This window comes from Amphiura filiformis, chromosome 9 (genome assembly GCF_039555335.1).
Source record: "Amphiura filiformis chromosome 9, Afil_fr2py, whole genome shotgun sequence".
NCBI classification, from domain to species: domain Eukaryota; kingdom Metazoa; phylum Echinodermata; class Ophiuroidea; order Amphilepidida; family Amphiuridae; genus Amphiura; species Amphiura filiformis.
Genome location: NC_092636.1, coordinates 13,577,519 through 13,590,658, shown reverse-complemented (window position 1 = coordinate 13,590,658; position 13,140 = coordinate 13,577,519). Strand labels below are relative to the sequence as shown.

Here is a 13,140-nt window from a genome sequence, read left to right as displayed (position 1 = left end):
AAAAAATCAAGGAAGCTCTTAAAACATGTGAACACCCTGAATGGGCCTTTAAGCAAACGCCATTCAACATGATCAAGAGCCAATCGTACAAGAAACAAACGGAGTCTAAATCTAGGGGGATGGCAGTCCTTCCTTATAAAGAAGGGCTCTCCCAACGCGTACGGCGAGTATTCAATAAACGTGGTGTCAGAACCGCCTTTAAACCACATCAGGCACTTGGGAATTTTTGGGTCCATCCAAAAGATAAGTTGTATGTAACCCAAATTGTGATAAGTCATACATAGGCGAAACATAGACTATTCGGCACCAGACTGAAAGACCACAAAACTGAGCAGGAAAGGCTTCAAAGAAAGCCTTTGCTAGATCTCAGAGACAGGCCTCCATTACAGGGGAGGATAAAATATCGGCAATAACGGAGCATGTCTCTGAGGAACACCATGTTATCGGATGGGAACAATCAGAAATGAAGGACAAAGAACAGAATAGAAAGAAGAGATATATATCAAGGAAGCCATCTGTATAAGAAAGAAGGGGGCCACAACACTCAACAGAGACGAAGGGAACTACTTTCTTCGCACAAATGTCTCGGCACACATGAGGCTTCTTATCCCACTATGGCTTTCTCGGAAAGTATTTTGTGATTATACAATAATAGTAGAGATGATCTGACATAACAGCATGGGAGATTACTAGAACAACTACCATAACTACTGCCACGTTTTCTTACTTAATGGCTGCAGACAGGCTTTTATTGTTATATTAGCAACACGGATAATAAGCTCAGACCTATTGCCATATCTGAAAATAATGACGGTTTTAGTTGACGCTCTAGAATGATGGATTAATGTCTTGTCTTGTACGCATCCTTCTTTAATTACTCAACATGAATATATTTCCCACCAAATGCGACATAAAATTGTTATTGCAACGCACGTATGCTGCAGTCTTTATCCAAAGGCACATAACATGTTTAGTTCACATTGCGATTTATTATCAACGGGAACACAATATGCCTGCTAAGATGAGAATATATATTATTGGTTCGATGTGGTGGCTAATGTTAATATGGTATTTCTTACCCGGTAAGTATAGTTTTTATATTTTGTAAAACATTGGTTAGTAGACTCTACATTAAATATTTTTACACAGGAGTCTGAAAAAAATTATATACCGACAGTCAGTAGCTTGTGGTGTAGGTTCCCTATTATTATGCGTTTCAATATTGTGACCGTTGGTATCAGTTTCTGTGTTTTTTGATAAAAGAACTTTTCGTTTAAACAAACCAGTTAGACAATTCCGGTTGTGGGTGTGGGGAAAATCATTGTTGCTGCTGCTACTTTCCATGACGATGTACCAGGATGTAAGCGTTACTGGGTGGCATCAAGTTTTGACCCCCCCCCCCTAAATGAAAGGATTCTATATTTCCTCGGCTAATAAATGTTAATGAGACAAATTTATTAATTGTGTAAAACAAAAACTATCGTTACTATTATATTACCCCATTACACGGTTAATACGGTTAAACCAGAATGAAATACAAAGTCTGCCGAGAATTATACCCATTTATTTGGCCGGTGTCCATTATATTTAAAATTATAATAATATATTTATGTATAATATGTTGCACATCATAGATATTGATATGTGTGCTTTAAACGCTTGTTGAACCAAATACGCATTAAACTTCAACATTAGAACAACATTGCGAGGTCTTGTCTTTTTGGGACAGCCTGTATATCTTTTTACGATAGCCTGTATGGCTTTCAGGAGAGCAAGTATTTCTTATATGCGTCAGCCTGCTACGCTAATTGCCTAAGTAATTTTTACATGTTTCTCATTAATTTTGCAATTTTGATTTTCTGAGTAATAAACCCATAATTAATCAAATTTCCAGCCGCATTCTTCATTAACTTGTAGAATACATCAAAAGAGATGTAGCAGGCTGACGATATGCACAGTCTGTACTTTCGGTGAAAATCTCTTTAGAGAGCCTTAACGTATCCATATTGCATTGCAAGGTTAAAGCCGCGTTTTCCATTAGCAATGTTCACATGCCCCTGAGTCCATTTTATAGTTATATCATTTTTTTTAATTTCATTTTGTAATTGTCATTTTTAATAAATATATTAGCATAGAATTGTTTAAAGACATAGTCATTTGTTTTAAAACAAATTTGCTCCATATTCCTAGAAACGCAACACATAACTTGTATTCATTCATTCATTCATTCATTCATTCATTCATTCATTCATTCATTCATTCATTCATTCATTCATTCATTCATTATTTTAGGATTTATAGATGTTATACTTTTGCCAATATTGCATTAGGTTACAATCACAAGAATATAATATGTAATATCACCATCCCCTTTCAGCCTAATCGACGGTAAGAACTCAAACAGTTCCTGTAGGCTGTAGCATATACTCCATGCATGAATACTGTCCACAAACATTATCTATAACCATAATAACCAAAGTCCTCCGGCGATTTCACCTCCTATGTCATGTAGAAACTACATGATCACAACATTATCTTACACCACCCATAACTCATTGACCCACCCATAACTCATTGGGGCATATAATTCTGCCTCTAACCATTATTACAACCTGTTCATGCGGTCACAAAACCTTTCTTGACCTTGTAAAGTGAAAAGACAAAGTTTGATTAAGGCATAGATAACGTAAAGTCTTGTATATATTTGTTTTTTAAAAGGAACCATTGCCAGACCACCAAGAGGAGATCATTATAACTTAACCAAGGAGCTGCTAGCAGACTATGGTCCGACATCACCAAGACCTGTAGTGAATTCAAGCACTCAAATTGAAGTTATTATTGATCTGACCGTTCAGCAGGTCATAGATTTGGTAAGGAAAATGTTTTAATATGAATTATTCGTCTTTTTAAAGCTTCTCGAGAAGCTTGGATGGATTAGATTACCTATAATAGCCCATTGTGCCCAGACCCGAATAGTTCTATGAAACTATGGGACATTATATTTATAAAACGTACCTTTAATCTTTTTTGTGCATCTTTAACAAGTAACATATTAACAAAACCAAGAACCAACCTAAAAACTGGTCCAACAAGCCTTGACTCTAGTGGAGTGTAAAGAAACCAACCCTAATTGTTTTTGCCCGATCTTGCTTTTTTTGCTGGGCCTAGATTCTCGAACAAGAAGACAAAACGAGCGAAAAAAAAGTTTTCAGAAGCTGAAGCAAAATATTTTATTTATTGCAAAACTCAAAAGCTTGGTCAAAACTGGAGGTAAATCAACTTATTATGGACGTCTCTAGATCAGATGCATGATATAAATCACATTGTATAAAAAGAATCAGATATTGTGCCATCATGAACATTAATTGCCAGTCTACACTCTAAAAATTACCTCTTCACAAATGAATAGAATTTATTCAAATTTGACAAGTATGGCTCTGACTATAGCAAAATAGATTTTTCACAACTCATAAAATTTGATAAGATTGCCTTGTCATCTAAAAACAAATGAATAGGTTCTTGTGAAAAATGAATAGATTGTTAACAAAAATTCCAAAAATAAGGTAAAAAAAGAAAAGAAAAAAAGAAATTTTTCTTCTCCGAACAGAAACATTTCAAAATTGAAATGGATGAACTTGTCAAATATTAAATGAGTTGGAGATTTCATCAATTTAAAAAGTTACTTGTCATAACAAAACAAAAACTATTCATTTTGATGAGATTGTCGGTTCAAAGTGATAATATACCTAACCACAATGAACAATACAATATATCTCATCAAAACGAATAGTTTGGGATCAAAAATAAACGAGCAGGGATTATATTCAGAAAATGATTAACGTGAATTTAGAGTGTATGCATTAGTAGTGGTAAATAAAGTATTTTTGCGAGGATTCGCTTAAATTGGACAAAGTAATGTACTTTAGTGACATTTGTGCTTGGCTCGGTACTTTAGTGACATTTGTGCCTGGGCCTCAAGGAAGAACAGATGATTAATTGTGTTTTCAACTGATTGAGTGTCCCAGGTTAAAGAAGAAAACTCGGTACCAAAATGTGAGGTCCTAGAAGTGTTGTGTCTGGTAGTGTGCAGGGGTGTGTTGGATGGGGTGAGTAGGGTGGGGAGGGGGGGTGTTGTGTGTGTGGGGGGTGTGTGTGTGGGGGGTGTTTGTGAAAGTGTGAGTGTATGAATATATATAAATCTAGAGCTATATAGCGGTGTTCTGCACATTACATTTAAATTCAATAAAATATTCAGCATGTTGCTAAGTGCACGATAATTAATTGGCTATATTCCAGTAAACATGAATCCAATTACCACTGACATAATCGTACTTTCAGTGTGTACGCTGTAGTCACCGCCATTAATCTTTCGTTGAGGAGCAAAATGTACAATTAAATTGCTGGCATCGTGAGATTGCTTTTTACTTGATGAATAGGTTTTGACGCAAGACGTGATGAAGTCTTTTTGGCAGTGATCAGTCGCTTATCGCTGGTGTTCGAATTTAAGTTTACACTACTATTATTAGTTTGACAAAAATGAAAGTGGTTTATTAATACGAAGTGACAATCTTAAGAAGGTGGCGACACCATCCACTTATATATTACATAAAAAGTAACCAATAGAATACAACATAATTATTAAAGCTATTTATGCAATACCGCGCTAATTACTATAAAACTTTTTAGCGTTCATGTCTAATCATTCATTACTTTTACCTTATACCAAATAACAAGCTTCACTAACAATCACGTTAAAAGTAATTTTAATTTGTACTTGTTTTCGTTCCTCTTTTTCAAAATTAATAGCACCAGGGTGCCAACACGTAGTAAAACAATATCAATTCAGGTTAACATATTGTATCAACCCGGCGTATTGAAGATGAAGATATCGTACCTTATAGTCCACATTTTTACGGAATCTGGACGAAATCATGCACCAAAGTAGTTGAAAAAAATATAAAAAAATTAAGATGAGTAACCTCGGTTGTTCTCTGCAAGCTTCTGCATACACGTACGTAGCACCAAATAATTCAATGTTGTTGGATATATTATACGATTTTTATGATATGGCAGCAGTAAAGAATTCTGAATAATTGTAATTATTTCATTGCAGAACGAAAGAGAGCAAACTTTGAAAATGAGTGGATTTCTCGATATGGTGAGTAGCAATATTATAAGAAAATATAATAGACAAAAGGCAAAACCTCGTCTACAATCATTATATACCGTGTGTCACAAGTCTGTTCCTCCCCCGATAGGAAAACCATTCTAACATGCCTTAAATTAAACTTACACAATTAATTTGATATTAATTTGTTACTGGTTATTGTTTTGGATTAATATAAATGTCACTTAGCAATTTATTTGAAGTTGTTGTCTTTTTATGGTCGATAACCTCCGAAAGTCTGCAAACCTCGGTTATTGTTGTTTTTCCATTGAAAATCAAGGTTTGCAGACCTTTAAATCTGCCAAAACATACCAAATTAGCTCTAAAATTCTAGAACAACGGCCGACATATTTTTTTCGCTGCAATGAGCCTTAGGGTTCGTTGCAGCTAGTAGCCCAAAGGCAAATAAACAGAGGGGGTACTACCATATTGATGCTATGCTCCCAGGAAAGTCGGAATATAGGCGGAACGGACACACGGTATAAGTGTTTTTGACTAAAGCTAAATTAATGAAGACGTCCATCCATTATTGTAGTTTGAGCAAATATTGTTCAGAAATGTTATAATATTCTGGATATGCTTTAAGCTTGCATGTTACTACCAATATTTTTTTTATATTACATTTTACCAAATTGTGACATTATGGAACTCTAATATAATGATTGCTATACCATGGATAATAATTGGATATTGTCAAATATATCATATTAATAAATTATACCAACAATTTAACTATAAACGCATTAAGGAACCTTCATTATGAAACCCTGTTGTTATGTTTGTTGGAATTGTCTTATAATGCGTTAGTCCTGCATTACTGTCATAAACTCTCATACCATATACATGTATTAAACGATATTTGCAATTAGGCCTATTTGGAAAATGGCAAAGTTAGGCCTATATTCTGTATAACTAAACGAATACCTTATTTCCATTTGCTTTAAAGGGCAGGTCTATTGCAAAAACAACATCATATCATTGGTAAGCTAATATTATGAGGACAATGAAAATGACTCCTTTTTTGATAAAATAAAAATCTGACGTTTATAATTGATATTCCGCAAAAACCAACTTAAGTGAGTTCTTTCGAACGAGACAGATTTGGCCTAGAAAAAGGGTGACGTCATGAAATGAGATGTGCCCGCTTTGAGAAAAGGGACTATAAACGCTCTCAATGGACAGAACGTATACTGTTGTTGTTCAAAGAAAAAAACTCTAAATTAAGTATTACAAATTTAATGGTTTTTAAACATATGGATAAAATCAGCCGCTTTTTTTAATTTTTATATATGAGTAAATTGTGATATTACAATTCATATGTATATCAATATCATGAGAAATATTCGGCCTAAAAAATAAATACATAATTTGAGCTTAGAATTTCATCTGAGACTAGCATATAAACCGTGTTAAGGGTAGACGAGGTATTGTTGGTCGAAGCAACCTAAAAATCGATTTTCATTATCTGGATCAATATATTATTGAACATTAACACCTTGATGTTTTGCAAAAGTTCATTCTACAAATCGTATACTCTGCAAACTTGCTTAATTTATTGTTGTTTAATTAGTTATGTACGTTTTACAAAAGTGTTGTTGTTTCAGCCCTCTTCACAACGTAACTCAAAAACCGCAGCGCCTATAAAACTATATCTGTGATATTTTAATTCTTCTACACGCTCGCTATGAATTGAGCAATGCAATGTTTGCCAAAGCTCACTACCATTCATAAGATGCTGTGAACTACCAAATCACAACAGTTTAAAATAATTAATAACCTTAAGTCCACAAACTCATGTATCTGATTTCCCTGTATATTGCAATGCTATAGTTATTATAGTTTTAGTTGGATGAAATATTACAAAGCAAAAGCATAGTAACAATACTGGGTGGGCTTTGTTTCCGAAATGAGAACAATAGTCTTCATATTGTTATGCAGCATTGTTATGGTAAATAAAAGTACAACTCATTGTTGCTAATGTCAAATGTGTCACACAAGTAAATGAGAGCATGATATAGTGCCCGCTTCATTTACTTACGTCATTGCCCGCTGCCTTGAAAATTAATTTCGCTTCAAACGGGGGAAGAACACGTACGAGCCCCAACTTTACCCACACAATTTATCTTTTTTCAGGAGAAATACGCATAAAAAAATTGCAAGGAGTGTCAACTTATAATGTAATAATTATTCTCTTCGAATAGAGATAAACTTGTTTTTGCAATAGACCTGACCTTTAATGAGACATCCGTAATCAATTATTTTTTAAACAAAATAATATGCTGTACAATGGCTAAAATATAGAAAGCTACATTATAATATACCATTAATCCAGCAAAGAGGTTTGTAAATTAATACTTTACAAGTACCTCACCTGACTAAAAACAAAACAAAAAACAACAACAACAACATGGCTACAAGAACAATCTCATGGTCAAATTGGCCATCCGATCACTCTCTTAACTATGCGTACGCACATTTCAAGTAAACATCTCAATAAAGTAACTAACCCCCCTTAAACAATGGCCATTATTCAAAAAGTGGCTATTGTATTGCAAATCTGAAAAATGCGTTGGAAGCATGCGTATTTTGACACCTCATTTGATACGATAGCCCAGAAAACAATAAAACACCGGTCAATTTAATTGAGCGAGGTCCAGATTTGAAAGTTGCACTTACATACAAATTTATACAATACAAAAACACTCAGATATCATTACACAGATTTCCTTCATAATTTAGTGGTTTAAACCTTTGATCACAACACAAAAATTTGCGTACCTGGAATTTTCAGTCGACACTTCGACTTTCATCAGCAGACTGGCAACCCAATTTAGAGGTCAGCGACCTCGGACACTTGACCCTAAAATCGGGTCGTACACTCTAGGTAGTTTGTATCGGCCCCCGTCTCTGTTCAGCGATGGCTGGTTCACCCTGATATAGATGGTGGTGGGAAGGAGTGATGATGTAACAGGATTAACTACCATAGCAATAGCTTAAAACAATTTTTGAATATATTGCACTTCACTAGTACGTTCAAAGTCTGATGCCCTGTGATATGCTCGTGCGATACGAAACAGCCGGAGATGGAAAATGTCTTCATCAATTTAGCCTTCGTCAAAAACACTTTTATATATTATGTAGACGATGTTCTACGGAATAACAAAAGTCAGTGAATGTCACGATATAACTAATAATTATGGGGAAAAATGTATGTATCTTATCAATCATCATACATACTTTCATTATTATTATTATTATTATTATTATTATTATTATTATTATTATTATTATTATTATTATCAGACATGGCATGATGATTTTCTGACTTGGAGCACAAGCGAATATCCTGATATTCCCTACTTAACTATTCCAACTTCAGGAATTTGGCGTCCAGATCTACACTTATATCAAAAGTGAGTTTTACGTGGAATGACATAAAGCCAGACTGAAGAATTATTTATTGTACATTGTTCTTGATTCACTACCGGTATGTCCTATATACTAATATTATATAGAACATAATTATTATTTAAATGACCTACGGCTTGCATAAATTGACCTGCAAGTAAGGCCGAATCGAGACCCAAAATACGGGGATCGCAAATAGAATATGCAAAGCCTTATAATAAAATGAATGTCCTTCTAAGATTTCTTCACATGTTACGCGATCATGGTATGTGATATACCACTTCTTGACTCTACGGTATACTAGATAGCTGTGAAACACCAAACACAACATTAATGTCGAGAATAGGTAAAGGGAAACCAAAAACAATCAGCTATCTGGAAAAGAAAGAAAAGTACACCAAGAACCGATTCTTGGGAGTTGACGTTATTTACGTCCGTCTTCAGCTTAGTTAACCACACCCCAAGAATATGTTACTTTGAGTGTGCTCTTTTAATTTTATTCACAGCGTTGAAAAAACCTTCGAGAGTTTAAAAGACGTTGGTGCTACTCTCTATCCCGATGGTACTGTGTACTGGGTTACTCCGTTCATATTGTGCACGTCTTGCCGCATCGACGCCCGACTCTTTCCCTTTGATACTCAGCATTGTACCTTAAGATTTGGATCCTGGTCTTACAACATGAAACAGTTGAATCTAGTCGGTTCACCCTTAACAACAAATGTGTCTAATTTCAAGAAATATTTCGTGGAAAATGGAATATGGGAATTGGAAGGCGTGACACTTGACCGTATTGTTAACGTTTATGGTGATGCAGGGTGAGTTACTCAGTCGAAACCCGGAAATATTAAATTTTCAGTTTCTTATAGCAGAAGAAAACCCCGTTGAAATTGAACAACCACTGTTACTGTGATTCGTAAACTGTTTTTATGATCAATCATGCATGATAATAGCATTAACAGCCAGTGTCGTGTAGATTATATGTGATGCGATCAAGCAAAATCAGTCGAAACTCGGAAATATTAAATTTTCAGTTTCTTATAGGATAGTAAAAAGCATTTACAAAGCTGCATTTGGAAGAAAACCCCGTTGAAATTGAACAACCAGTTCCAAAGATATGAGCAATTAAAGAGTTTTTAAACAAGAGGAAATAAAAAGAAATATTTTCTTTGTTTAGCTATAGATCAAAATCAATATTTCCGGGTTCCGACTGATTTTGCTTGATCGCATCACATATTTCTATTCATTTTATGATCAATCATGCATGAAAATAGCATCAACAGCCAGTGCCGTGTAGATTATATTTCTATTCTTTGCGTAAGGTCATTTGCTCAGCAAATGGTGATAACGACCCAACACCAATAATGTTATTAATGAAACTGTTTTGCAGTTACTTTTACCAATAAAAAATATTTTTTCATTATAGATTTTTGAAAGTCTATTTTATTTTTCATTTGAGCATAATCTAGCAGTTGATGTTATTGTTGCAAACTGTGCGCACAGTAATAAAACAATAATTTGTTTAAAATATTTTGTTTTTCTGATGACTTGCAGTTAATGTAAGATTTCTATTTGTGTGGCTATAGTGTAAATGATGATGACGACGACGATGATGATGATGATGGTGATGATGATGGTGATAATGATGATGGTTTAGATGATGATGATGATGATGATGATGTTGTTTTTGTTGTTGTTGTTGTTGTTGTTGTTGACGATGATGATGATGATGATGATGTTGATGATGATGATGATGATGATGATGATGATGATGATGGATAATACAACTGATGTCAGATGATTATTAGAGTCGTGATGGTGACGATGATGGCAGTGATGAGGGATTTAATTTAGTATGAAATTCTCAACCCCCCTCCCGCACCCACCAGTCAATGTTGTTTTGATACTGAGACAGGAACGGACAATTGGTCTAGTATTGGCTCCAACATTGCTTTGGGGGGGGGGGTTTGAAAGCAATATAAAACATTAATGTTTACCACTCATGTTACTTGTAATGTTTAAACAAAGAGCACGTTTCTATGGTATCACTCACAGCATGGAAATAGTAGACATGCTCACATTTTCGGCAAGCCCCACGTGTCAAGGCCAAATCGACTTTTACAATGTTTATTGAAGAGATAAGATATGCATAATCTTAGTTTTGTGAGAAGATAAGAGGTCAAACGTTTCCATGTTAAAATAGAATTACATGCTAGGCATGTTTGTTCCTCTTGTCGTTTGTGTATTAATTATCATCATCATCATCATCATCATCATCATCGTCATCATCATCATCATCATCATCATCATCATCATCATCGTCATCATTATCATCATCATCGTCGTCGTCGTCGTCATCATCATCATCATATCATCATCATCATCACCATCATCATTACCTGACTACTAGCCACAACTGAAACCCATACCAAGGAAAATAAAATATCAATTTTGCTGCAAACCCTCAGAGAAAATTAATATACAAATATTTAAAATCGTGTTTTATTACAACGTATAGTAATAGGAATTTACACACAACCATGACAACTGCTAAATTAAGCTGAAATGAAGAAAACATAGACTATAAAAAAGTCTAAAATGAAAATAAATGTTGTTCAATGTTGAAATATCAACAAAAACAAAACCTTTTACAGACAAGAGGTAGAATCTAAATTTGGTACCATATGTTATAATGGAGGACTGACATCATGTCATGGCTTCTTTCTAAGGATATTTTTAGACATGAAACGTGATAGAAACCAATCAAACCGTTAATTCGAATTCATACCATCGAAAATATATAGATAAAAGTTGCAGATCAATTGGTAATGTTCCCTCCTCCTTAGGCTGGATATGATCGTTATCACTACTCAGATCTCTTCATGGGTCACCCCTGGATTGAAGCACGTGGAAAGTCAGAATATTGTTGCGATCTGGGATAAAACCGTTTTTTCATTTGATTAGAATAATGTACATGAAATGTTTCTGTTTATTTATATACCGTGTGTAATCAGATTATACCCAGAGTTGGTATTTACCGTGGCTCTTAAACGCCGCCCTTGGTTTCACATATTGAGTTTCATCCTTCCATGTGCGTTGCTGTCAATTTTGAATTTGCTGGTTTTTATGCTGCCAACTGCGTCTGGTGAAAAGGTGTCCCTTGGCATCACCAACCTACTTGCTTTAGTGCTCTTTCAGCAGTTAATAGGAGACACTCTTCCACCGTCATCGGATACTATGCCGATAATAAGTAAGCATCTAATAATTGTCTGCATAATTTGATTTAAACTGATGATATTCTCATACTGTGAAATGAACAAAATGGTCAAATCGTTTTTTTTCTTTTTTATAATCCAAAATAGGTTATTATTTCGCTCCAATGATTCTGATTGGTTGTTTATCCATCGTGTCTGGTGTGCTGGTGGCGGCATTATACCACAAAGAAAAAGTCAAACCAGTTCCTGAATGGCTTCGAAAAATCTTCAGATTATCTTCGCCTGCAAAATCTTCTATCAACGAGTATCGTCTAGATACGAGAGCTTTAGTTAAGACCATTGATTCATCGACAACGCCAATAGATGCAAATAATCGCGAGTTACTGGATAAGAAGAAGATTTCTGCAGACACAGTTTCAAATGGGCATGAGATTCCGCTTGTGGAGTACCCAGATGGCTTTGCCAAAAGAGTTTGTGAAAAGGAAGGCTTCAAGTTACGAGATCAACTTGCCGACGACAATAATGAATGGCATAAAATAGCCAGTGTAGTAGATAATATATTGCTGGCGATAGCTTGTGTGTTGACTATCAGCGCCATTGCAGTAACGATGTCGTTACTTCTGACAAACAAATAATTAAATCAAAGGTTTGACATCATCTGCTAGGCCCGCTGCTAGACTTCTGTGTATGGTTTAGCTGCTAAGCACCCAAATATGGTAGAATCATGGGTACTTTGTGAAAAAAGCATGATAGTGTCCACATGAAGTACATGGTCCAGAGTTTATTTTAAGATGTGAAGGCACTTTGTATTTGACCCCTAGTGACCTCTAGAAGTCTCGAAAGGTCACACAGGGATAAAAAATTCTCCAATCTTGTCGACAGATTCACCAATGTATTTTGTCTGATAACGAGGATTTCTAAAATGTATTGTTTGTGGCATCTACGACCTATTGTTACATAGTTATTCTTCAAAAACCTAAGTTTTTGGTCAAAACAGCACATTTTTGGTTGTTCAGGGGTAATTTCAATTTGCTCTGATTTTAGAAAAATTGTTGGCAAAATACGAATTAAGAAACAGTAAACTACTTACCATCTAAAAGGTACTCTTTACTTGTTATTTGGAAATGGAAGATAACAATCAACAGGGCCCTATGGCCAGTCAGTATCATATTTTTTGACATTTTCAAACTTTCAAAATTTAAGAGTTTGGTCATTTCCTTTGTGTTTACCTACACACAAGCTTTGTGTGCTATTTCTTGTTACTTTTGGGTGTTACAAGTCTGATTTTGCTCATGACCTGGTGCAGATCACTGGTGGCTATTTGTTTCCGCAAATGGCCGTGGCACAGTGTCA

At 35.0% G+C, this 13,140-nt stretch overlaps 1 protein-coding gene across 1 annotated transcript; it reads left to right on the top strand.

Annotated features, from left to right (window-relative positions):
* Positions 1–712: 712 nt before the first annotated feature.
* LOC140160284 (neuronal acetylcholine receptor subunit alpha-10-like) lies at positions 713–12,622 on the top strand. The gene is made up of 7 exons (XM_072183554.1): positions 713–1,082; positions 2,719–2,870; positions 5,114–5,158; positions 8,471–8,580; positions 9,082–9,390; positions 11,587–11,822; positions 11,935–12,622. The coding sequence occupies exons 1-7, from the start codon at positions 884–886 to the stop codon at positions 12,420–12,422; spliced, it is 1,539 nt and encodes a 512-aa protein (XP_072039655.1). The 5' UTR covers positions 713–883; the 3' UTR covers positions 12,423–12,622.
* Positions 12,623–13,140: the final 518 nt, after the last annotated feature.

Bases quoted from the DNA above. Each gene is read 5' to 3' on its own strand.
- LOC140160284 (XM_072183554.1), top strand. From the start codon at position 884: ATGAATATATTTCCCACCAAATGCGACATAAAATTGTTATTGCAACGC. The intron at 1,083-2,718 runs GTAAGTATAGTT...GTTTTTTAAAAG, and splicing joins AATATGGTATTTCTTACCCG to GAACCATTGCCAGACCACCA. The intron at 5,159-8,470 runs GTGAGTAGCAAT...TATTATTATCAG, and splicing joins TGAGTGGATTTCTCGATATG to ACATGGCATGATGATTTTCT.